At 33.5% G+C, this 26,531-nt stretch overlaps 2 protein-coding genes across 4 annotated transcripts; one reads left to right on the forward strand and one right to left on the reverse strand.

Annotated features, from left to right (window-relative positions):
* Window positions 1-5,508: 5,508 nt before the first annotated feature.
* On the forward strand, window positions 5,509-14,914 carry LOC129906105 (FUN14 domain-containing protein 1). Of its 3 annotated transcripts, none has more exons than XM_055981742.1 (4): window positions 5,509-5,663; window positions 5,852-6,008; window positions 10,396-10,591; window positions 14,526-14,914. In XM_055981742.1, the coding sequence occupies exons 2-4, from the start codon at window positions 5,854-5,856 to the stop codon at window positions 14,706-14,708; spliced, it is 534 nt and encodes a 177-aa protein (XP_055837717.1). In that variant the 5' UTR covers window positions 5,509-5,663; window positions 5,852-5,853; the 3' UTR covers window positions 14,709-14,914. The 3 variants fall into 3 exon arrangements, with proteins under 3 accessions (XP_055837717.1, XP_055837719.1, XP_055837718.1); XM_055981744.1 differs by lacking the exon at window positions 14,526-14,914 and adding an exon at window positions 12,108-12,427; XM_055981743.1 differs by lacking the exon at window positions 5,509-5,663 and adding an exon at window positions 5,670-5,795.
* Window positions 14,915-17,119: 2,205 nt separating this feature from the next.
* LOC129911924 (ionotropic receptor 21a) lies at window positions 17,120-26,531 on the reverse strand. Its single transcript, XM_055989984.1, has 8 exons — window positions 26,525-26,531; window positions 25,669-25,997; window positions 19,649-19,930; window positions 19,259-19,590; window positions 18,952-19,113; window positions 18,457-18,839; window positions 18,217-18,409; window positions 17,120-18,158 (listed from the first exon to the last, which is right to left on the reverse strand). Exons 1-8 carry the CDS (start codon window positions 26,529-26,531, stop codon window positions 17,234-17,236), a joined length of 2,613 nt encoding a protein of 870 aa, XP_055845959.1. The 3' UTR covers window positions 17,120-17,233.

Raw genomic sequence — 26,531 nt, forward strand, 5'->3', positions numbered from 1 at the left:
CATGTCCCGGACGTGTCCCGGACATGTCCCAGACGTGTCCCGGACGTGTCCCGGACATGTCCCGGACGTGTATCGGACATGTCCCAGTCATGTCCCGGACATGTCCCGGACGTGTCCCGGACGTGTCCCGGACGTGTCCCAGACATGTCCCGGATATGTCCCGGACGTGTCCCGGACATGTCCCGGACGTGTCCCGGACATGTCCCGGACGTGTCCCGGACATGTCCCGGACATGTCCCGGACGTGTCCCGGACATGTCCCGGACATTTCCCGGACATATCCCGGACATGCCCCGGACATGTCCCAGACGTGTCCCGGACGTGTCCCGGACATGTCCCGGACATTTCCCGGACATATCCCGGACATGCCCCGGACATGTCCCAGACGTGTCCCGGACATGTCCCGAACGTGTCCCGGACATGTCCCGGACGTGTCCCGGACATGTCCCGGACGTGTCCCGGACATGTCCCGGACGTGTCCCGGACATGTCCTGGACGTGTCCCCGACATGTCCCGGACGTGTCCCGGACATGTCCCGGACGTGTCCAAGACATGTCCCGGACGTGTCCCGGACATGTTCCGGACGTGTCCCGGACATGTCCTGGACGTGTCCCGGACATGTCCCATCCGTGTCCCGGACGTGTCCCGGACATGTCCCGGACGTGTATCGGACATGTCCCAGTCATGTCCCGGACATGTCCCGTCCGTGTCCCAGTCATGTCCCGGACATGTCCCGGACGTGTCCCGGACGTGTCCCGGACATGTCCCGGACATGTCCCGGACATGTCCCGGACATGTCCCGGATATGTCCCGGACATGTCCCGTCCGTGTCCCAGTCATGTCCCGGACGTGTCCCGGACATGTCCCGGACATGTCCCATCCGTGTCCCGGACGTGTCCCGGACATGTCCCGGACGTGTCCCAGACATGTCCCGGACGTGTCCCAGACATGTCCCGGACGTGTCCCGGACATGTTCCGGACGTGTCCCGGACATGTCCCGGACGTGTCCCGGACATGTCCCGGACATGTCCCATCCGTGTCCCGGACGTGTCCCGGACATGTCCCGGACGTGTATCGGACATGTCCCAGTCATGTCCCGGACATGTCCCGTCCGTGTCCCAGTCATGTCCCGGACATGTCCCGGACGTGTCCCGGACGTGTCCCGGATATGTCCGGGAAATGTCCCGGACATGTCCCGGACGTGTCCCGGACATGTCCCGGACGTGTCCCGGACATGTCCCGGACATTTCCCGGACATATCCCGGACATCCCAACTAGCACAACGGCTTCTATAAATTGAAATCTCGCAGGTTCTACTTTGTATACAGCTTGTATTGAGCTTGCTTCAGAATTTAACTGCTTATAGAAATTCGGACTTGTTTAACAACTTCTAATAAGTTGTTTAAATACTATTAAAGAAACTTAAACGAAGAAAGCTTGTTTTTCTTATTAGCCTGTTTAATGAATTTATAGAAGCTTTACAGAAATTACCAAGTTTTGTATTTGATTTTTGGTTTTGATATTAAATAATCTAGCTCGGACACTTTTTGGTTTTGACATTGAATAATTTAGCTCGGACATTTTTTTGCTATTTGAACTGATTAAGTTTTTGATTTCATTAATGAATATACTAGGATAGCCGAGTGGGTAGAGTGGTGGACTACCACCAAGCAGATACGAAGTTCGATTCCTGGATGTGATAAAAAAAATTATATACTTTTATAATTATTATCAATAGATATACTAAAAACTAATGGAATGTTATATATAATATCAGATCAAAAGATAAAATTCATGATTTAAAACCAGTTAAAAAAGAATTCTTTTTTGTTTTTGTACTTTTTTTTTTTAATTTCGATAAGACATGTATTAAAGAGCTATACAAGCTCTTCCGAAGCTATCTGTCAAATCTCAAAGCTTCTGTAGAGCTTCGGTAAAGCTTCGTTTAAGATCCTTATAGAGGGTCAAATTTGTATAACGTTCTCCTTTTTCCATGCCCAACAACCTTACTAAAGTTTAAAAGAAGCTAAAATGTAGCTTTTGTAATACCTTAACCGAAGCTGAAATGTTAGTTGGGATGCCCCGGACATGTCCCAGACGTGTCCCGGACATGTCCCGGACGTGTCCCGGACATGTCCCGAACGTGTCCCGGACATGTCCCGGACATGTCCCGGACGTGTCCCGGACATGTCCCGGACGTGTCCTGGACATGTCCCGGACATGTCCCGAACATGTCGTCCCGAACATGTCGTCCCGGACGTGTCCCGGACGTGTCCCGGACGTGGCCCGGACGTGTCCCGGACATGTCCATGACGTGTCCCGGACATATCCTGGACATGTCCCAAACGTGTCCCGGACATGTCCCGGACGTGTCCCGGACATCGACGGATTCGACGGAAGAAGTAGCCCAACTTTCTACTTTGTCATCCGACGCGTCGTATCCTTTGACATTGTTGGTTGTCAACGATAGACCAGTTAGATTTTCTGTTTCTGAATGCACACCGGGGAATTTCAGAACTAAGAACTGTCTTCTTTTCTTCTCCGATCTTATGAATTGTGAACTTTCATTAGGGGTATTCACGATTCGATGCAAATGGTCTTGTATCGTTGTAAAAGTGCAAAAGTGTAAGATTTTCTTAAAATAAAACAACCAAATATACAGACTACAATTTTTTTTACACTTTTACACTTTTGCTATAGCCCAACCCTAGGCCTGTTTGGGTACTGTCTAAAATAGAAATATTTCTTTTTTTGTCAAAAATAATGTACAAAACTACACCATTCTGAAAATGTTGAAAAAAGTAGAAATATTTTCTGTTTTAGACAGTACCCAAACAGACCTCCTATTGCAAAAATAAAATACAATGGTGCAAAATTTGTCTATTGTAGTTGTAGTAGTAGAAAACAAAATTTTGCATTTTTACACCTTTTTGTTACACCGGATCGTGAGTACCCTTATTGTTTATTTCGTCGGAGTAAAGCAAAATTGTTCTAAGTCCTTAAGAAATCCTATGTACTTAGAACAATTTTGCTTTACGCCGACGATTTGTGAAGAAATTGTAATAAAAGTAACATTAATGATATATCTAATAATAAGGGTATTCACGATCCGATGCAACTGGTCTTGTATCATTGCAAAAGTGCAAAAGTGTAAAATCTTACAACACTACAACAACAAAATATATGGATTGAAATTTTACAATGGTCTTGCACTTTTGCTATACCCTAACCCTATTGCAAAATACAAATACAATGGAGTAAAATTATTTTTGACAGATGGCAGCTCACCGTCGCGTCGCCCATGATAAACAGTTTGTCTTTTTTATTCTGTTTATAATGGTTGTCGCTACTCATGTCCCGTAATTTAGTTTCTGTTGATGTAAAAAAATTAGTGAAAATTAATTAACCCGAACAAAACAAAGAATTAAATTATAAAAAATGGAAAAAAAGAAGAAGCAACAGTGGAGGAACAACCCTGTTAAAAAAAAACATCATGGATTTCAGTCATGCTTCAATATTTACTATATAAATAAGAAAAGGGGCGTTCACGATCTATTGTAAAAAAATAAAATTTTACATTTTTACTAGGCCTGTTGCACCAGATCGTGAATACCCCTAATATATATCAATTAAATATCTAAATTGAAAAATTTGGTTTGTTTTGGTTTTCACCCGGCATACGAAACAATTTTTTTTGTTCGTTTGGTACTGACAGCTGTGCGAAATTCCGAATACTGTGTATTGGGCTTTTAAGCAATTTGTCTTTGTCTTTTTCCTTTCTATCATAACTGTTTATTTAAGAAGTACAAGAAAAAACCAACCAATCAAATCAAATCAATTCTGAGGAAAACAAACGCATTCTGAGGAAAACATACGCCACTCTTTCCTCAGAATTGAAATGTCAAAAGTTTTTTAACCGGTTTTTTTTTCGACACTGACGTTTGGCTTAAAGCCTGGTACGCTGCTCGCGCTAAATTTTAGCTGAGATAAAATTCCCATACAAGTTATCGATAACTTGTATGGGATCCATTTTATCTCGGCTAAAAATTTTCGATAATTTGTATGGGAGCTAAAATTTAGCGCGAGCAGCGTACCAGGCTTAAAAGCCCAATTATAGCCACCGCACCGCTATTGCCATACAAATGTCGTTTTCCAAAATTATGGGAGTGAATCACTCCTTTTTTTTGTGGAATTTTGGAATTTGTTCACAACGAATTTGACAAGTGGAGTGATTTGACGTTTGCTTTGCATGTGTTTGTGCCTGGCTACACAGTGATTTTTCAATCGATTGAAAAATCACATGCGGTGGCTATACACTGTTGTGCCCAATCACGTTCCACTTTTACATTTTCTAGGAACAAGCCTGGTACGCTGCTCGCGCTAAAATTTAGCTGAGATAAAATTCCCATATAAGTTATCGATAACTTGTATGGGATCCATTTTATCTCGGCTAAAATTTTTCGATAATTTGTATGGGAGCTAAAATTTAGCGCGAGCAGCGTACCAGGCTACAAACGTCAAAAAGAGGAAAAATTTAGCAATGGAACTGTTCTACCCTCAGAAAATTCAGTTCCCTTCGTGAGCATCTTCCCCCTTCACTCCTAATACCTATTGCCTACAAACTCACTGCTTAGGCGATCGAAAAATCACCGTGTAGCCAGGCACTTTGTAATGCTAAATAATAAATAAAACAATAACAATTTGTATAAATAAATATAATTTTCTTCACAAAAACAAATTAAAACAAGCACCCAAGAATTTGACAAGTAGTCCATGTTCCATGAAGTCAAATGTAGAAGTATTGGTAATCACTCCGTCACTCCTTCAAAATTTTGCGAGTGAAGAATTCACTCCAAAAATTCGCTCCTTTTTCAATATTTGAATTTGAAATCACTCCTTTTGGGCCTGGCTACACAGTGTTGTGCCCAATCACGTTCCAATTCACATTCTCTAGGAACAAACGTCAAAAAGAGGAAAATCCTCACCCTTCTTGCCTACAACCTAAGTGCCTGGCTACACGGTGATTTTTCAATCGCCTAAGCAGTGAGTTTGTAGGCAAGAGGGATGAGGATTGAAGGGGGAAGATGCTCACGAAGGGAATTGAATTTTCTGAGGGTAGTACAGTTCCATTGCTAAATTGTTCCTCTTTTTGACGTTTTGTTCCTAGAAAATGTAAAAGTGGAACGTGATTGGGCACAACAGTGTGTAGCCACTGCATGTGATTTTTCAATCGATTGAAAAATCACTGTGTAGCCAGTCACTAACTGGTTAGGCGATTGAAAAATCACCGTGTAGCCAGGCACTAAAAAATTAACCACGATAGTTCCACAATTCACCACCATAACTAAAAATTTCTTTTCTTACTGTACCTGGAATGAATATTTCTTCCATATCCTAGACTCAAACCATATTTCTATTGGAAATTCAAAATGGCCGTTTACCGTCAAGATTTTTCCAACAAAAAAAAAACTCACACACACAAAACTCACCTGTCAATTGTTGTTGCAAATTATAGGCAAATTTTCATTATTCGATATCAAATCAACACGCAAATTGGTTTTTTCTCTTGTTTCATTTCATTTCAACAAAATTAAAAACGAAATAAAATCGACAGAAAAAAAGTTCAACGAAACTCAATAAAATATATCCAGAAATAATAATAAAGTAAGTACGAAAAAATCAAATAAAATTGAGTTTTTTGTCACAGTCATGTGAGCAAATTAAAAAAAGAAAAAAAAAAAAAAAAACATTTGGTTATACAAAATTTTCGTGTGGAAAAATTCCTAAATTTTAATTGTAATTTATTTTGTTTTTCTTAATTTGATAAATAAATGTTATAATACTCTTCTTAGGCATGAGCGATTGGACAAAATCTAAGAAAGAATTAAGCAATAACAAAGAAATCGAAAAAATGTCCGAAAGTGCTTCGAAATTCCTCGGCGGAGTCTTGGGAGACATCAGTTCACGGTCTGCCTATTCCCAATTGTTCATTGGAGTTGCATCTGGATGGTATGTATTTGTTTTTTTGATTGTGTAACTTTTTAGGAGGTAGGTGAATTGATTCTATCTTCTCTTCCGTCCTTGGCGTAGGAACATGCGTGAATTCTGTTGGAGTTTTTTGGTTTATCTTTCCTTTTTTTGGTTTTTGGCGTATTTTTTGCTTTTTGGGTATAATGACGTAAGGCAATGATGTTTTCTCTCTGTCGCCGGTAACAACTATCACCGAAGAAATACCTATTTTTTTTTTTTTTGTTGTCTGTTCTGTATTTTGTCATGATTCATGATAAATCAATGCAGTCGGCTTGAGTTCTTGTTGAGCATTTTTGTAATCTTGTTGGTTGGGCGATGTAATCAATAAAATTAAATAATGACGCCGTCGAGATGACTGCTATTTAGTATTTTGTGTTAATCTCAAGGTTAGACCAAACCCCACAGAAAATGAGAATTGATTTGTTTTTTTTGTTATTGTTTTTAAACAAAAAAGTTAAAATGACGAAATCAACAATAATAGTTTTTGCTTTGTTTTTTTTTTTATTAATAAATTATTCAATTTAAAAAGACGACGGAAATTAGCATTCATGGTAGGTTCACCAAACAAAATTGTTTAGGATTTCTTCTAATAAATCTTATTTTGAATTTCTATTTTTAGTTTGATTACGTATTTATGCAGACTTTTAGCATGAAAACAATTTTTTTCTTTTATTTTATTATTATTTGGCAAACTATTAGCAAATATACAATATACCTATTTGCATTCGAAAAAAAAATGTTGTTTAAATCCAAACAAGACGATTTTAGTTTATCTTTTTTTTGGCAGGAAAATTCATTCGTTTTTACTACAAAAAATTATGACCATCTACATGTTTTTATCCCAAAGGCCCATTGAATTAGATTTTACATAAATGATATATCTAGCCAATCCTCCTTCGCTTAGTGGTAGAGGAATGAAAAGGGAAATTAAACACGTTTTTTTTTTATTCAATATATTTTCCTATAGATCTAAACATTTGTATCGATCAAATAATTCATTTGTACCTACCTCACAATAAAATATATTCTGTCAAGGCCAAGAAACTAGGTATGTAGGTGATTTTGTTTCAATCGAAGTTCTTCCTTAAATTTCAAAAATAGAAGGAAAATGGTCTGGGCTATAGTTGATTCAATATAACAGAAACCAAGGTATACTTTTCTATAGGATTTTGGTGTGCTGAGTTCGAATCCGAAGTCAAAAAAAATTCTATCACATCACGTTTATGAGATAATTGTGTCAAAATTTGAAAGCAATTGGCAAAGAACTTTTCGCAAAATAAAAATCCCAAAAAGGCATAAAAAGGCATTTATTGCCATGTAGTAGTAGTAATTTTGAACAATCATGAGTTTTTTTAATGGGGACTTTTCACGAGTCGATTTTTGCCGTGCAGCGAAGCTTTTCAACTCGTGTGAACGTAAGCTGCAAGTCGTGCGATATATCGCGCGGCTAAAATCGAATCGTGAAAAGTCGGCATAAAAGTGCTTTAAAGATTAAATTAATTAATTAAAGCACTAGACATCACCCACTTCAACATTTGCCGGGAGCTCTTGATTTCTGCCCCCATTTATTGCTCAATTTACTTGTTCAACTCTCTCAAGTTCCTTATTGCCCCCAAAAAACTGATTTGTACTTCTCAACAACATCTTTTGCTACTGCCCCTTTCGCTGCTTCCAAATTTATCTTGATTGTTAAAATCTGGAGAACTTCTCGAATCGAATTTTGTAAATTGAGTAAGTTACCTTTTGAACCCTGTTGCGTGTCGGTTGCTGGCCGCGCAAGTTGCATAGGTAGATCTTTTCACTCGAATTTTGTTTGTGTGGGGTAATAAGTGAATCCTTAATACATATAGGTATATTGAGTAAGTTAGCTTTTTGTTTGTATTTGAGTGTTTTGTGTGTAGGCATTACTTTAAAGACGCTTAAAATATAAAAAAACATAGAAAAAGGCAAAAAACAAGAGAAAAGGCAAAAAAAGGCAATAACGAAAGAAAAGGCAAAAAAAAAGGCAAAATAAAATACATATATTTGGCACGAGGGGGACGTGGAACGTGTTTATTTTCAATCTATAGTGTCGTACGATTGAGCAAGAAAAAAAGGCAAATTCCACAACATCCTATCCCTGGTTATAATAAAAATTCAAATATTTCGCGGCAAGTCAGACAATTTTGGAACAACAGGAAACGTTGGCAATCGGTATTCTGGTTAATACGTAAAAAAACAAGTTGTACCAACCTTTATAGGAAAACAACCGTTATTTAGTTCAAATGAAAGTGTTAAAGGAATGGGAGAAGAAATTAAACATGTTTTTCTGTTCAATATATTATGTATTCTTTGTAGCTTAACCATTTATCTTATCGATAAAATAATTTATTTGTACTTACATAAATATATCTGCGAAAAAATATGTTGTGTCAATTAAAAAAAAAGACAAATTCTTAATAGTGTATAATTTCTTTCTCTCTCTTTTTTTTCAATTTATAAAATTAATACAAAACACAAATAGGTAGCTCAATGCTCCGAACCCAAATTGAATCCAGAATATGATACTTTCGGAGTGGCGTATTTTTTTTTTGTGAGCATAACCCTTTTAATTTATTTTTAATCTTTTTTCTTTGATGTCCTCTTTCAAAAATTTTACAGCAGGTTTGCGTAGTATCAATCGGTATTATTGATCCAACATTTACTTGCTATATAGTCCCAGATCATACGGTTTTTTTTTTTTTAAATTTTTCTAATACATTCTTTTGAACGCATACCTCCAATAAAACTTTTATGAGGTACAGATATGGCGAAATAATAGGAACACTCTTTACTTTCAAAAAAAACTATTTAATACTATGTATTTGATTTTTATAATGATTATTATAGTATTTTCACTATATCCGATGTATAATTTTGTGAGTAAACACAAAATATTTGTATTATTTTACACTAAGCCCTGATTTTTCATCGGATGAATAAATGTCAATATATAAAAAACTATTATTCATAGTAATAAGCTCTATCTGAGGTTTGTCTGACTATTGAAAAATTGGCCCTAAGTGGGATTCAACAAAAAACTTCCATTTTCTTCACTTTTGATCAATTTGAAGATATTTCTAAAGTTGGCGAACTTTTCAACTCGAAAGTTGAAACAAAAAGGGTTGAAGTAAACCATAAATTAAGTAACCAAATCGTTATGAGTTAACTTAAGGGTTTTTTGTCTTCCTATTTTTATCCTTTAATGTTTGGTAGAACCTAAAAATTTTTGTTTTAATTAAAAAGTGAGCTCATATATAGAAGCTGCTAGTTACTACGCAACTTTTTTTTACCTTTTTTTTAACAAAATAGAAGCAAAATTTAAAATGTTCATAAAATAACAGGCCACTCTTATGTCCAGAAAATATAAATACAAGTAAGAAGAATCAATTTTTTTTTTTTGGAAAAGCTATCAACCAAAATGCTAACAGCAAATTAAAACATTTGTTGTTTTTGGTTTTTGTTAACATCTTACCACATATTTGATAAATGCAAGTGCCGAAGTAATTTTCGAAGATCAAATCATTAAAAAATTATTAATTGGAAGCAAACTAGTGAAATTTATAATTAATGGTATAGAAAAAATGCGATTCAATCTCAGTGGATGGACCGAAAAATATGAGGTTTCCAACGATTTCTGACAAAAAATATCCCCCTTATCCAAAAAAAAGCTGTAGATATGTAATTAAAATATCTACAACTAATAAGTATCATTGTTTTTTAATAACCTCAAAAATACTGAAAAAAAAAAAAAATGTGAAAAATTTATTTGGAACAAAATGTTTGTTTAAACTAAATGCATAATATCTCAAGAATGTTGTGTCCATTCACAAACTTATGAGTATTTTCAAACTTCACTTATGAACGTTTTATACCATTGTTCAAAACTTTAAAGCGTTTTTTCCGACATTTCTCGTTTTCAAAGTCGGTGAACACTATTTCTGTGCAAAATTTAGAACCAACGCTGGAGCGCATTTTCAAATTCGAGGAATTGACAAAGCAACCAAGAGTACCATTGTCTTGAAAAAGTGCATGCCTGTTTAGCCGTTCGGAATCGCCGGTAAATTGTAGGTCCCCTCCATTCTTGCTCATTGATTACACGCACAAAAGAGTTGTTAGTCACTAGGCCTTTTTTTGCATAGGGTGTCGCATGTATGAGATGTCGTGCCACAATAATTATTTATTTTTATAATAGATACCATTTCTGAATTTCGAAAATTTTTTTGTAAGCTACCTTTAATGAACAAAGTTTCAAATAAAATTGTCAAACTTATCAGAGTACCTCTTGATGTGCTATTTATCTACATGAAATCCACGAAATTTATAATTACATTTCTTTTTTTTTCAGGGCAACCGGCTATGCCACTGGTAAAATCGGTAAAATTGCTGCCTTTGCTATTGGCGGTGGTATCATTGTGATGGAAATCGCTCATCAAGAGGGTTACATCAAAGTTGATTGGTCCAAAGTTACAAAGAAGATCGACAAGGTAACTGACAAAGTAGAAGAAGCTGTAACTGGTCATGAACGAAGCTGGGCGGATAAGGTAAGTCTAATTTTTACAATTCTAGAATTCAGTTAAAAATCATATTGCCATCAAATATTCATAACATTTCCATAAAAAGTCATAATACTATTACCCATACATTAGGGTGGGTCAAAAAAAAAAATCGAAATTCTTTTTTTTGAATTGGTACTCCGAAAAATCGATTGCTAGACCCCTCTAGAATATACACACCAAATATGAGCTCTTTATATTAATGGGAAGGTCCTCCGCTTTGCAATTTTCCATTTTTACTAGCAAATTTTTTTTCATATTCTTGTAGGAAATTGAACGCTCTACAAAAAAGGCCTTATACACTTTTTTCGTTTATGTAACCGTTGAATAGATATTTCAGGTCCAAAAGTTGAGAAAATCTTTAAAAATTCGTTTTTTGTTCTTAATTTTGTAACAAATTGAAAAATTATAATGATCAAACGCGCAAGACATATTCTTGCTGGAAATTGATTGTTCCACAAAAAAGGTCTTATTAACTTTTTTCATTAATCTAACCATTCTAAAGATATTCGAGGTCAAAGTTAAAAAAAAAATAATAAAAAGATTTTATATTTTTAAAAATTTCCAGCTCACTGAAAATTCATTATTTTCAATTTAGCAAGACGTATTCTTGTAGGGGCTTAAACGTTCTACAAAAAATCCCTTGGCATCAAATTGATTGCTTTAACCGTTTAGAAGATATTCGTATCCAAATCGCAATGCATACGGGTCATAAGAAAACTATTGAAATCAGTGAGCATTGGTTTGGATACGAATATTTTCTAAACGGTTAAAGCAGTCAATTTGATTCCAAGGAATTTTTTGTAGAACGTTTAAGTCCCTACAAGAATATATCTTCCTTATTTGAAAATAATGAAGTTTCAGTGAAATAGAATTTTTTGAAAATATAAAATGTTTTTATATTTTTTTTTTAACTTTTACCTCGAATATCTTTAGAATGGTTAGATTAATGAAAAAAGTTAATAAGACCTTTTTTGTGGAGCAATCAATTTCCAGCAAGAATATGTCTTGCGCGTTTGATCATTATAATTTTTCAATTTGTTACAAAATTAAGAACAAAAAACGAATTTTTAAAGATTTTCTCAATTTTTGGACCTCAAATATCTATTCAACGGTTAGATAAACGAAAAAAGTGTATAAGGCCTTTTTTGTCGAGCGTTTAATTTCCTACAAGAATATGAAAAGAAATTTGCTAAAAAGTCAATTAATAAAAAAATTATTTTTTTTTAGTAGAAGCTTGATGTAAAAATGAAAATTGCAAAGCGGAGGACCTTCCCATTAATATAAAGAGCTCATATTTGGTGTGTATATTCTAGAGGGGTCTAGCAATCGATTTTTCGGAGTACCAAATCAAAAAAAATTTTCGATTTTTTTGACCCACCCTACTATACATATCGACCACCAACACCTTTCAAATTGTGTGTTTCTAATGCGTTACTTGTTTGTGTTTGTTTTTTGTACATTTCCCTACTGAATGAAACTTTCTTTGTTTTCTCGTCTGTAGGGCAAAGAACTTGTACGAAATAATTCAAAATTTGTGATTGCCTTTGTTGGGGGTGCATTCCTGGGACTAGCTTCTGCATAATTTTGACGCTTTGACCACCTTATCGATTATCCTCATTATACTTCTACTTCAACATCAGTTTAATAAAGTTCTTTCTCGGTCATGGTTCATTTTTGTGTGATCAAGTTTTCCAATTTTCATTCAAATGTTTTTGATAAGTTTTAATGTTAATACTAAATTATAATTTTATGATTAATTTTTATTATATTTTTGTTAAGATTCCGACAGAAAACAAAAGTACACTTGTAAGAATTTTTGCATTTGTTGCATTTTTTTTTATTATTTTTTTGAAAAATACATAAGAATTTTGTTTGAATAAAAAAAAAAAATATAATCTATAAAAATAACTAAATAACTTGTGAGAGAATAAAAAATTATGTATTTTAATCGAAATAAACAGCACTATCCAAAGCTAATTATTTTTCACAGAAAAAATGTTTCTTTTGTATGAATTTTTGTTTGATTTAATTTGTTTACACTTTTTATTCCTCTATTTTCATACTGGCTCAATTTTTTGATAAAATTAAAGTCGAACATCTCTCTTCAAAAATATGCAGATTCCAAGGGGAAAAGGCTCAATCCGCTTTTTGTCAGATTAGTGATGGGGTGATGAGGTCTTGTAAAATTTAATAAGACTTATGTGAAGGCATTCCTAGTGTTTGAATTTTTTTTTATTAAATTATGGTTTTCTTCAAGCTTTAACTAATTGAAAACATATTGAAACTTTTGGCAAGTAGAGTAAAAATGTTGTTCAATTTGAGTTGCAATAAAATCTTATCTAACTTTTTTAAAATCAATTAAATCCTTATTAGTTTGATCCGTATTAGAATGGTTTACCCTTGAAATTCTTGATCTAGACTCTGGTATCTTAGGGGGAAACTAAGAAGAAAACTATACAAATGTTGGAAATAAAGAAACGATAAAAGAAAGTGATTACTGATTGAGAAGCGAGCGAATGAACGTTTGCTTTCTAGAGTATACAAGGTTTTTGCATAATATGGGGAAATAAGGTTAGGGACTCGAGGTTACATTTAAGTTAATGAAACCAGTTTTTATCCCGCAATGACATTATGATTTATGTTTTTGTTACATAGAACTTTAAGAAGAAAAATGGGAGGTTATCACATCCTACGGAAACGGGGAGTAATCCGTTAGGTACGGCTTTCTCATTTTTAAGTGAATCCCCCTTTAACAGATACAAATTTAATGGATCCCTTCAATGTAATTTTCTGCCAATTTCACTTCTATGTTGTTGGTTTGGAGCTCCATTTTGCTATTATGTAGATTAAGTTATCTGCTTTGGGCAAAAGAAGATAGATTAATTTTTTGAAGGAGTTGCTATAAGATGTCAATTTAAAAGGAAATGTAAAAGTGGTCTCATACTGTGTGTTTAAGAATATCAAGCCAAACATTGAAGTTAAAGTTCTGTTAAGACTTGGTTTTCGTTTTTGGTATGAATTAATGTAACTACAGTGATTAATTAATTTATTCATCTCTCATTAACAGTGCTTTATTCGTCCAAAGTAATGACCAGCAAGTCCGAATAATCTTACAGACCTTTGTTTTCAGTATGGATACTCTATTTTAAGTTTGGTAAAAGAATATTGTCAGTTGAGTGGCCAAGAGTCCGTTATTTTGCGAGGAAATGATTAATAGCCTGTTTTCACTAGATCCCAAATGAGATAATTTCGCAAATTATCTCATTTCGAATTTCAAATCGTATAGATAAAAATTGAATTTGAAATCTGAACAGACCTATATTTCAAAATTATCTAATTTGGGTTGTAGGTAAAATAGGCTACAAAAGCTCCCAAGAATATAATAATTCAATTTAAAAGTTCAATTGACGACAAAAAAGGGTCCAAATGTGACATGCCGGCCACTTGTACTTAAGTTCTTAATTTTTAGAGGCTTTGATTGGTCAGATGTCTCAGAAAGTTAGGTGTAATTTGGTTCTAGCCTCTAAAAATTCAGAACTTAAGTTCAGGTGGCCTGCATTGAAAGTGTAAACCGCCTAAATGAACATTCAATCGGCATGTCTATCTTATAAATTAATTGCCGGTATTCTATGTAGATTTTTCTGATATTTTATTATTATTTTGGGCAACCCTCGTTTTCATCTCAAAAGGTTTCAATATCACAAACCTATATCTTGACTCTTGAGTTCAAATATTTTGTTTTTGTTGTCAGCAAATTCTCTATTAATGCTTTGATTAACAATTTGTATAATTATTTTTATATTAAAAGTGTATAAAAAATAAACTCAAAATAATTTCTTTGTCATTAGCATTTTCATAACAAAAAAAGCTTTTTTTTAAATAAAATATCTCAAAAATATATCATTGTTTTTTTTTTTAGGCCGAACGGTTTGTTGACCGCAAATTGGACAAGGCTGAGGAATTAATTAAGAACAAAGCCAAGAAGGGAAAGAAATGGTACAGCAACTTGATTGGTGATGAACAGGGACCAAAAGTTAACGATTTACACATTTTCCTTACTGCTTTCGTTGGTGGTGTTGCAATTGGCATAGCAACTGCTTGATTTTTACCCCCAAAGTAAATATTTTGAACAATGCCCAAATTAACAAAAATTGAACAAAATAATACAAAAAAATAAAACAAAACGAAAGAAAAAAAGAAATAAATGTTAAGATAAATAATTTGCATTCGAGGATTTTGTCAAATAAAAAAAAACCCTCATAAATGCCAAAATTTAAGTCATTACCATTATTGCTCGGTGTATGTATTAGAAACAAGCAAAAACAAAAATACAAAACGAATAATTACTCAAAGCAAATATTACTTAAAATTTAGAAATCTCAACATCACATCAACAATTTCATATCTTGTTTTTATTATAAATTTTATTTGATTTTCTCTTTCAATCTTATCAATTATAATCATTTCACCTGTTATTATTCATCAATACTCGTGTGCGTGCGATAAAAATGTTATTCCCGAAAAGTCATTATTTTAATGTTTAATTTATAAAAAAAATGTTTACATGAAAATGTACAATTAACTTCCTTTCAATTTATTTTGAGGTTGAATAAAAAAAAAAAAATTGAAAATATGAATGTTTAAAAAAAAAATTAAAGAAAACCTTTTCTAATTTCGTGTATTTTTAGCAAAACAATTCTTTGTAATATGTTCTGTTAAACAATATGTATTTTGTATTTATTAAAATAAAAATTATTAGTTTGTAATAATAATAGAGATGTATGTATGTTTGTTTATTTTGTTTATTTATGCGGAAATTTCATAGAGAAAAAGTAAGATGTATTAACTTTCGGTACGTTTATTGGTGAGTTACTTCTATGGAGTATATTGTATACAAATTTGGAGAAAGGTCCTATCTTAGGTTTCCTGTGTTGTAGATTGTGTGGCATTTCGGGCATCTGGCGCAACTATAAATACTAAAAAATCACTTTTATATTTGTGTTTCTGTGTCTTCTTGTAAGCCATTCCGAAAAAATCGACTCGCACTTTATTGTGTCTATACTAGACTAGATAGTACAGAGACAAAAACTTCCAGAAAAATGATCGCAGAGTAGGGATAGGTCTATTAATAAAAGTGTAGTGAAACAATTTAAAAGCTCCTATTCAATAGGCTCTTTGAGTAAGAATTATTCTTGTAAGCATCAAAAATGGATTTTTTTTAAAATAACAGCTTTGAGTATTTTTTTTTGAGAGTTACAAATGATTCAAACTATCAAATAAAGTACTCGAAATGGTTTTTTTTATCAAGTCTATATTTTAAGTTCTCTTGTCAAGATATATTTAATATTGAGGCCTTTATAGGCTCAGAAAATGATAGAATCTTATTCTGTATTTCTACAGGGATTTCTACAGATTTTGGTTAAAGAACCGCTCTTATCGATATAATTTATATGTTTAAGTTGTAGATAGTTAAAAAGTCAACAACTTTTATTTGGATTATTTGGTAGCTATGCTTTTATGTTTCAAGTAAGCTTGAGTTTTGTTTAAAGCAAAATTTTTATTTTTCGACAACTCGATAATTTTGGAAAAAAATCAAACAACATTTTTTGAGCTTAATTTGAATAAAAGTTTTGCAAAACTAGTTGTTACCACACTAGTTTGGGTAATTAAAATGCAAGGGTTGGTCGCACGTACTTGCTCTTGCAGTTCAAAGCACTTTGATGTTAGTTTACTTGTACATAGATAATAATATACATACATTTTTAAGAAATTTGGTTGATATGGGTGAAGAGCCGACATGGAGACCAAGTTTTTGTTAAACACATTTTATTTTGTTATTTACCTTTTTTGAGAAAAACTAAAAATGCAGTTATATGGAAATTGTTTTGAATATTACATATGCAGAGTTTAATAAAAATCGTTAGAATTCCCAATAATCGTAATGTTAGTTTTGATTAAAACCTCGAAATTTTTTTTTGACACGAAACCAATACTTGCCCTATTATAGAGCAAGTAAAAACAATTTCAGTTGCTTCTTTAAGACAAATTCTGGACGCCGAATGCATTCGTACATTTTAATTTTCAAAAGCAGTTCAGTCAGAAAAAGGAAACGAAGATAATACTTACCTAGACATTAACTTCAAGCAGTTCTCTGGATTTTATTTCAGCCCATTTGAAATACTGATCCAATCCCAATTTATTTTAAATAAGTTGATAACATATGTACTTTAAACAAAATACATTCAAATAAAAATACATCCAATGTTTAAAAATCACTATAATAATTTTTATAAAAAAAAAACAAAACCGACTTCCATGAATCTAAACTGGGTTTTATGGTTTTTCTCATAGCCAGAACTGAACGAAATTGAAATGGGATACTGCAGGCACCATTTTTCCAATACAAAAAGAATTATCAAAATTGGTTCACTCAGTCCAAAGTTATGAGGTAACAAACATAAAAAAAAAAAATAAAAAAAAAGACTAATTGAATACCTCCTCCTTTTTGGAAGTCGGTAAAAAATTCAACAGAACTCCAAAATCGCACAAAGTATTTAAGGTTTATAAAAGTAGATACATTGTACAAGTCATCTACTGATGGCTACAAATTTAAAACTGAGTGCTTTATTAATTTGTTTCGTCTCCTAAAACTTTTAAATTTTCATATCGCGACACCAAATTAACATCATCAACCAAACTTCCAAAAGGATCTTCAACTTCCTCGTTAATAGTCTCATCAATTTCAACCGATCCATAATTATTTACATGCTGGTGTTGACGATCATGCATATCAATGCATGCATCCAAATGTTGTACAACTTCTTCAACATCATGTTGCTGCTGCTGGGGACATTCTCCAGCACTCGAAGGTGTTGTTATCGTACCCAATGATGACTCAATCGACCTAGCATCAGTTTCCAAAATTAAACGTCCATTTTGAAAAATAAAATTCGGTTCCGGTTTCTTATAAGAGCCATACAACTCTTTTAAAGTAGCTTTCGTAAGATTGAACTCTTTAAAACCGAAGAACTTACTATCAGAATTTTCAGCTGCAGCATCTCGCATTTCATGTCGCACTGCTTTCCTACGCAAATGATCTGCAAAATCTTTTTTATTAGTAAAATCAAATGAACTTCTTGCTGATGAAAATCCACTCGAGACGGATTTGCGAGTTCTTTTCAAAATCTGTCGACATTTATTAGTGAATCCACCAATAATTTCTGAAGCTAAAGCTAGAGCTCCAAGAACATAACCAATAGCCATGAGCAAAAACATTCCTTCAGTATCGGCTGTTGTGAGTTGACGTTCTTCTTGAATTCTTTCTCTTAAAGCTTTCGAAGAAGAAGCTTGCAGAAGTTTTCCCGATGCACTTCTTTGCATTACCCAAGAAACTTCATTGCTAATTTTCGAAATTAGTCCAGATTCCTGAGCAAGAAGAATTGCTAAATCAATTCTTTCACTATAAACAGAATTCTTTGGGAATGCGAAACCAATTTGAAACTGAGCGAAGCACTCTTCACTCAAATGAAGAGCTGATCGGCGACCAAGGACACTGTAAAGAGAATTTAGTATTTGAAATTAAAAAAAAAAGAGAGTAAAAATAAGTGTACTCGTTGCTAAAGTTCGACTGAACCAGGTATTCCAATTGGGCCTTAGATCCAAGAAAGGCATACTTCCAAAAGAAAGACTGAGTTACATTTCCAATACCTTCTTCCAAAGTTGCTACAAATTCCATTTTTTTATATAATTTTGCAGTCGATTCGTGGGTAGAGTTCTGAAACCATTTTTCCCAACCACCTCGATCTTAAAACCAAAATTAGTTAACTATTCCGATAGAGTTTGCATCTTACCAAGTGTTCCAACTCGAAAAAATAATCCCAAAAGATCATTCACCGAATCAACTGTTGCAGGAAAAGCTGGCAATGTCACAAAGGCAATAATCGATCCTGTGTAGCAAGAAGTTATGATGATCGTAAATAGCCAGTAGAACCCAATTAGAATCCTGGTAGAAGCTCGTTTTGAGTTACTCCATGAATACCTCCCAGTGAATGTAAAGCTGTTAGTAAACATCCCGAAGACATACCAAAACATATTTTCCATTTCGCCCCAATTGCCGATCAAGTGCCGAAGTGACAGTTGATCAGTGAAGACTATTGGAACAATACCTCCAAGATAAATTAAGGTGAGGGCCAACCAAACGGGCCATTGAAAGGGTCCTAAGATAGCTCGGTACCTAAACGCATGATACAAAAATATTTTTGTGGTATTTAAAAAGTTTTCTTTGAATATTTCTAAGATTTCAATTTCGAATCATAAATATTTCGGCTTGTTTCGAATTCTCTTACTTCGGTAAAGCTTTCGAAGCTAAAGTTATAAAAGCTGCACAATCTCTTGAATGTCCATGTGAAATATCAACTTTTTGAACCCTTTCTTCAGATAAAAATACTCCAGCCATTCCCAGATCTGCTTTTCGTAATCTCACTTCTTCTACTATTGTATCTCCAGATCTAAATTAATGATTTTCTTCATTAAGTACCAACCCGACAAACAATTTTGGTTCTGTAAAGCATTACAGATGCAATTGTTGCTTCTGTTAAGCATTATAGAAGCAAAATTGTTAGTAGGGAAAGCATTAACCTACTCAATACTTACCCCAAATTACCGTGATCCTTAGGTTCAACAACATCAAATGAAAAATTCATTTGTTTAGCAAACATTGTCATTAATCTGTATTCAATTCCTTCCCAGTCAACACGACTCTGCCCAAATGCATCTAATTTTCGAATTCGAAATATAAATGGTGGCTGATTAACAGCTGCTATTGAAAATCGATGTCCCGAAAATCCGTTGGACATTTTTTTCGGAAATAGATCGATGTGAGGACGTGAGAGAACACCTTTAATCCAACTGGTAAGTACAACTGGGGTGTTTGCCCCAAGACCATCGGCGTAAAGTTGATGGGTGTAGAGGACATAAGGACGTTCCTTATAAAATATTTTTAAATATTAAATAAGTTTTGATTTATAATCAAGTTTAACATACCTTTTGAGGATCCCCAACTGAACTTTCTCCAATAACCAATAAATTAACAATATCTGAAGATTCTTTTGAAGACAGAAAATCTTTAAGCTTCCATTGACTTGATCTGGAAACTATTACAACTCGAGAATCTATTTGGGCGCCAATTATTTTTCGAGTACGCATTGGATCGGAGAGGAACAAAATGTAGCTACGGCAATTGTTGTCCATTGCCGAACGAAAATTGCTATTGACAGGCTCGTTTTTCTTGGAAATTTGACCGTGGTAGAAGGTAATGGGAAAATTCTGAAAGAAAAATTAAAGTTGAGACAAAACTATAACATATAAAAACAACAAATCGTTAAAAAAAACTAAATTAATCTTAAGACCATAAAACACAAACTTGGCAGGAAGAAATTTTTTTCTTTAAAGGGACAATTTTGTTAACAGATCTGGGTCAGCCATCTTAGCAAATAATGTCGAATACCCAACAATATCAATAAAAAATTCAAAAAATGATAACAAAAGGTCTACCAATTTAAATTTTCCAATTAAAAAAAAAATATTACACAAACACCACAGTGACCCACTTCGATAACAGTTTCTATTTTGAACTCTGTCGCAGTCAAGTTTCTTTCGATTTTTAATTTTAAGGTGTCAAATAAAAGGAGGAATAATAGCCAATTAGTCAATTGGTATACAGGGTGTTTCACAGCCGCCTTCAGAGACTAAAATTAGGATTTTTGTGGTAATTTTCTCGTTTTAGTATTTGAGTTATAACAGTTTTTTTCAGTGTATTTTTCATTGAATAGTTCTATTTTTCCGAACGAATAAATGAAAAAGACTTAAAAAATTATCTGAGCAATCAAAAAAAGATATCAATATTTTTCAAACGCTTTAAAAATGAATAAAATTTCTCGTAAAAGTGAAGTGTCTACCATTAGTATTACCTAATAGACAAATTATTATAACCATCACTAAAGGTATACCAAAGGAAAGTAAGAGTTTTCTTAAATCATCGCTAATTGGTATCAACTTTGCAGATAGATCAAGGCGGTATAACAATTTTTTCTTAAATTGCACTTAGGAATTACCCCTTTGGCAATTCCATTATCGCAGGTGCAACATTTATACTCATTCGAAGCTTATTTACAAACAAATACAAAGATATTTTAACTAAACTATAACGTGAAAGGGTACATTTAAACCTGTTTATTTATTCTTTTTTTTTTCAAAAACAAATTCAAAATAAAATATTTTTTTAAAATTTAAATTAAATAATCGTCACTAGGAAGGGTTCAAAGTGCGATTAAAGTCTGTTAATTTTCAAACACTTTTGATATTTTACTTATCGAATGACGTTCAATCAATAATCTTAAAACATAAAAAAATGAATAAGAAAAAGAATAAAATGAAAAAATATACAAAGAGGAATTTAAATTCGAAGCTATCGCGGGTGCAACACGTTTACAACCCAACCAACAATATCCTTTATATAAAGCTTTACAGGAGCTTCATTACCACATGTAAGGCTTTATAGAAGCAAATTTGTTAGTTGGGAAGGCAACCAAAAGTAAGTAACGGTAAGGAATACATACACCAACAAAATATTATTTTCTTGTATACAAATAAATACCTACCTAACATGTGTCACCACTCACGTCATGTCTAACACGTAAGTTTAACCTCAAGCTGTTGGTAATGGAAATTTTGAGCCTGTTACCAGCCATTATATTAGCAGTTCGTAGCGACTCTTTTGCATTAAAGGAAGCCTTCCCAAGCGCAAAAAAACAAAATATTTCTGTTAAATTTGGCCTCATTTTTGCTTGTTTTTATTAAATATAGATATTTTACTTGTTATTATTACACAAAAATAAATATTTTTTTACTTGCTCTATAGGGCAAGTAAAAAATTGAGGTTTTAATCAAAACCAAAATTTCAATGATGGAGAACCGTCTAACTGTGCGTCTGTGTCTACATCTGTACACATTTCCACAGCCTAAACTGGTGGACGGATTTTCTTCAAATTTGTACAAATGATTTTTATGGAATTCTGAAAGTTGTTTTTTTTTTTAATAACTCAAAAACGGCTCTAATATATTGCAATATAACTGTGTTTTCAGTTTTTCCAAAAAAGTCAAACAACAAAAAAAAAAATTTCATTTAACAAAATTTTGCCCTTAATTTCCGCTCTTCCCCAAAATCAAATTTAAAAAAAAAATTATATAGTGCCAGATCTTAAAATCTACAAGAAAAACTAACATAAAAGTGCTTTGAGCTGCAAGAGGAAGGACATATGTACGTGCCACCCAGTCGTGCATTTTATTTATATCTAATTATTGGAAACCCTGTATAAACAACTATTCAAGTTGGTCACTGGTCACTGTGTCGTATTAGTAACTAAACCATAAAAAAAAAAAAAAAAAACAAATCTTTTTAAGGTCAATAGTCTTAGATGTTCTTAGTCTGGTACCTACGTATTTTTCGAAAAATTTTATATATAATATTTTTTATCAAAAAACAAAACCGACTTCCATGGATCAAAACTGGGTTTAATGGTTTTTCTAATTGTTCCTATGGCTATAACTGAACGAAATTGAAATGGGACCAAATTGCAGCCACCAGCTTTCCAATACAAAAAGAATTATCAAAATTGGTTCACTCAGTCCAAAATTATGAAATAACAAAAAAAAAAATACAGGCGAATTGAATACCTCCTCCTTTTTGGAAGTCGGTAAAAAGTTAAGATATTATACACTTGTTCTTGTTCGCTATCCATCATACGATTAACTCATTTCAGCTCCTCTCTGATTCTTCTTTTATCCTTTTTCGTATCCCTTAAGGGAATGAATCATTTAAAATATTTAATTTCTTTGTGCTAGCGGACAGTTTTGTACGAATCCAAATTCATATTATTTTTAATTTTTGTATATATTTTTTGTTTTTGTTTTTGTTTTTTTTTTACTTTTTATTTTTTTTTTTTTGAAAAACCCGAAATGCGCTATCCACTCTGATATTTGAAATCTGATTTTTAACAAATTAATAAAAAAAAAAATTATGTAACTGGTCTCTTCGTTGTCTATAATAGTCCAGTAAATAAAGGAGTTTTACCCTACAAAAGGTCCGGTAGTTCTAAATTTTTGATATGTTGTTAGGTATGGTTAGTAGATAGAAAAACCAAATTTCCACAACCACGCCCCCTCCGCCCCCTTCAGCATCACCGAAAAACCATAGAAATCTAGCACTTTTTTCACTTTTATGCCCATAACTTTCTTCTGGTGCATTTTATTGAAAAAAAGTTGTTAGTAGACTTGTAGAAAACATAATTTCCTACGAAAATGACCTTGGTAGTATTTTTATACATCCAAAAACAACGAAGTTATGAAGCTTCCAAAAACATGTAAAATTTCGGATTTTGCAAAATTTTCAGTTTCTTGTCACTTAACAGTGCTATAACTCTTTAACAATTGACTTTTACGCAAAAGTCTTCATAATCAATCTTATAGACAATTTAATTACCTAAAATAAAATGTAAACCACTTTGATTTTGTGAATCAAATAACCGAGTTAGGGCTAAAATAGTAAAAAAGTATTTTTGATAGTTTTCGACACTTTTTGAATTATCCATTAAATGAAGGATTTGTACCCCACGAAAGGTCGGGTGGTTCTTTATTCTATATATAATCAGGTTTTAATGGTAGATTGAAAAAAAATTCATAGCCACGCCCCCTCCGCCCCCTTAACCATACCCCAAAAACCAATTCTGCATTTTTTCAGTTTTATGCCCATAGCTTCCTTCTGGTCATTTAAATGTGAAAAATTAATGTGCAAAATTGTAGAACACAAAATTTTCTACAACTTGCACATCCAATATCCACCAAACTAAGAATTTTCAAAAAAAAGTTACAATTTCCGTTTTTCTTTATTTTCAGTTTCTTACCTGTTTACAGCGCTATAACTTCCTAATTTTTAATTTTTAGCCAAAAATCCTTTTGTAGGAAATTCATTTTCATAACTTTATTCTTTTGATAAGAACCAGGTAATAGTAAGTGTTTTTATTTAATAAAAGTCGTATTTCTTAATAACCTAGTTTAATATCTCATGCGCTTATAAAGCGGTGGGCTATGAGTGGACGAAGGTAAAAGAATTGCGTTATGAGGGGAAGGGGTAGCAGGTGGGGAATTATAGAAGTAATAGGAGTTGAAGATGGTGAATTATGAGAAAAGTTGGCTTCGTTGAATTTTTCTTCAAATTGATCGATGATATCTGATCTTCTTCGTCGACATCTTCATAAAAAATTCAAGTGGACGATTTTGACAGGATTGTCCACAGCAAAACTTACAGAATGTGGAACATTTAAGTCCCTCTTTCCTGCATCTGCCAGCTCCCATGCATCTAGGCACATAGGTATTTGCATGACACAGCTTTCATCAATTTTTGGGGAGCAGGATCTTGCACAGTTTTAATGGGTTGCAATACGTGGCATCCTCTCGTCCAGCCCCATTCCAGAGGTTTTTCTCAATACCCATCCACGCCATGATCTGGTGATAAGTCCGGAGGAAATGAAAGTGTGCTGGATCTGTTGTACGCCGTAGTTTGCACAAATTAAGTTAGTTGAACTGCTCTTAAATTTGAAATATCGAAGAGAGCTTAGAGATTGACTACTGTCCTCTCCATATAAAGCCAACAAGATATGTTCTTCCGCCTCCGATACTTTCTGATCTCTGGCATTTGGGTCCTTAGATTCTCTGCAGCTTCAAGAGCAGAGGTGTTTTTGAAACATTTTGCAAAATTTGTTTTTTTCCGAAAACAAAGATGTTTGAGGTGGTGTCACATTCACTTATGGCATGAATGAGACGTTCTCCATAGAATTGAATGTGAAAAATGGAGAATTCATCAGATAAATTGATCCTCCCAGGTTTTCGAAGGTACATACACGTTCTCTGCCCTAGGTATAGTAAGTCGATGTCTTCCTCAAAAATCTTTGAAGCTCTATGGTACGAGTACCTGCTTTAGATACTAATTCTGGCGCAACTGGAAGAAAGCATCCTTACGTTCGAGTTGAATCAGGGGTGGTTGTGGTTGCATGATAGTAGAAACTTAAAGTAGCTGCGCCTCGTGGTGATTTGATGAAAAGCCAAGGGATGTAATCATATAAATGAGAAGCTCAGGACCTTCCTATACATATACACTTATTCTTGTTTGAAGGGGGAAAGGAAGGATCGGGGACGAGCAGCAGCTATAACAGCATGGGATAAGGCCAAACATTTCCTTTTCCATTTATCCAAAGGGCCACTCTTATTCTTCGGTATTACAGTTTCAAAAAATAGAGGATGGGTAAGGGTACTCATCTGTATTGTAAACTTTAGACCGAATGACTTCCAAAACTATTTTTTTTCAATCTACCATTAAAACCTGATTATATATAATATAAGAACCACCCGACCTTTTGTGGGATACAAATTATACATTTAATGGATAATTCAAAAAGTGTCGAAAACTATCAAAAATACTTTTTTACTATTTTAGCCCTAACTCGGTTATTTGATTCACAAAATCAAAGTGGTTTACATTTTATTTTAGGTAATTAAATTGTCTATAAGATTGATTATGAAGACTTTTGCGTAAAAGTCAATTGTTAAAGAGTTATAGCACTGTTAAGTGACAAGAAACTGAAAATATTGCAAAATCCGAAATTTTACATGTTTTTGGAAGCTTCATAACTTCGTTGTTTTTGGATGTATAAAAATACTACCGAGGTCATTTTCGCAGGAAATTATGTTTTCTACAAGTCTACCAACAACTTTTTTTCAATAAAATGCACCAGAAGAAAGTTATGGGCATAAAAGTGAAAAAAGTGCCAGATTTCTATGGTTTTTCGGTGATGCTGAAGGGGGCGGAGGGGGCGTGGTTGTGGAAATTTGGTTTTTCTATCTACTAACCATACCTAACAACATATCAAAAATTTAGAACTACCGGACCTTTTGTATGGTAACCCCCTTTTTTTTAGCTTCATTTATTGGACTATAAGGTTTTCACTTACTTTAAATAGTTTTTGTAGCATAAAACTTTCAGTATTTTCCACATCATTATCGTAATAAACAACTGGAGGACACTTAAACAGATACTCTTGAGAAATTTTACTTAAAAGTTTTATCAAAGAATTCGTTTGTCTCTCAACAACTGATGTATCGATGCCAAATTTATCAGCCAAAATATCGCCACGAGTTCTTGGATGACCGTGAAATTTCGGATCAACACGACGTTTCTCAATGCTATGGTCGTTACAATTATTTTCAATCAAAACTTCGTTTAATTTGTAACGACGAGCTACTTCGAGACGAAATGAATAATCCGAAGAACAATTTTCAGCTGAAAATAAGCCAACAAATAAAAAGAAGATAACAATAAGACCGAAACTCCAGAAGGAAAGTAACATCTTCGGATTAAAAATGTAAACTAGATTGTCCAGACGAGTGTTGTTGATTTTTATAGGTGGAAATGTATGGGAGTCAGTATTGTGTATAAAGCTTTAGTTTTATTGAAAACGTTAATTAAATCCTCAGATAATAATCTAAATCACGATATAGGTTGTGAACTTTTTATTTCTAATTTGTGCGGACACCTGCATGTAATTGAATCAAATTGTTAGAAACAATAATAAAGATAGCGTGAAGGGATATTTATGATTTTTGAAAGAAACATTTTTATTTAATTGAGTGAGAATCGGGTAGTTATGATAAAAGATATGTTTTTTTTTTCAATCCTGCACATTATTAGAAATAAATTTATAGAGGTTTGGAACGGTTTAATTGCAGTTTTTATCTGTTTAGCTTTCTTTTTTTCTAATTATTGAATTTTAAGCTTTTTTTTTTTAAATATTATTTGAGTTCTTTTACATCTCAT

The sequence above is a fragment of the Episyrphus balteatus genome, chromosome 1 (assembly GCF_945859705.1).
Source record: "Episyrphus balteatus chromosome 1, idEpiBalt1.1, whole genome shotgun sequence".
NCBI classification, from domain to species: Eukaryota; Metazoa; Arthropoda; class Insecta; order Diptera; family Syrphidae; genus Episyrphus; species Episyrphus balteatus.

Coding starts and splice junctions, on each gene's coding strand:
- LOC129906105 (XM_055981742.1), top strand. CDS start 5,854: ATGAGCGATTGGACAAAATCTAAGAAAGAATTAAGCAATAACAAAGAA. Junction 6,009..10,395: donor ATTGGAGTTGCATCTGGATG/GTATGTATTTGT, acceptor TTTTTTTTTCAG/GGCAACCGGCTATGCCACTG. Junction 10,592..14,525: donor AACGAAGCTGGGCGGATAAG/GTAAGTCTAATT, acceptor TTTTTTTTTTAG/GCCGAACGGTTTGTTGACCG.
- LOC129911924 (XM_055989984.1), bottom strand. Junction 19,931..25,668: donor TGCTACAAAAACTATTTAAA/GTAAGTGAAAAC, acceptor TTTTTCTTTCAG/AATTTTCCCATTACCTTCTA. Junction 18,410..18,456: donor TTTTCGAGTTGGAACACTTG/GTAAGATGCAAA, acceptor TTTGGTTTTAAG/ATCGAGGTGGTTGGGAAAAA.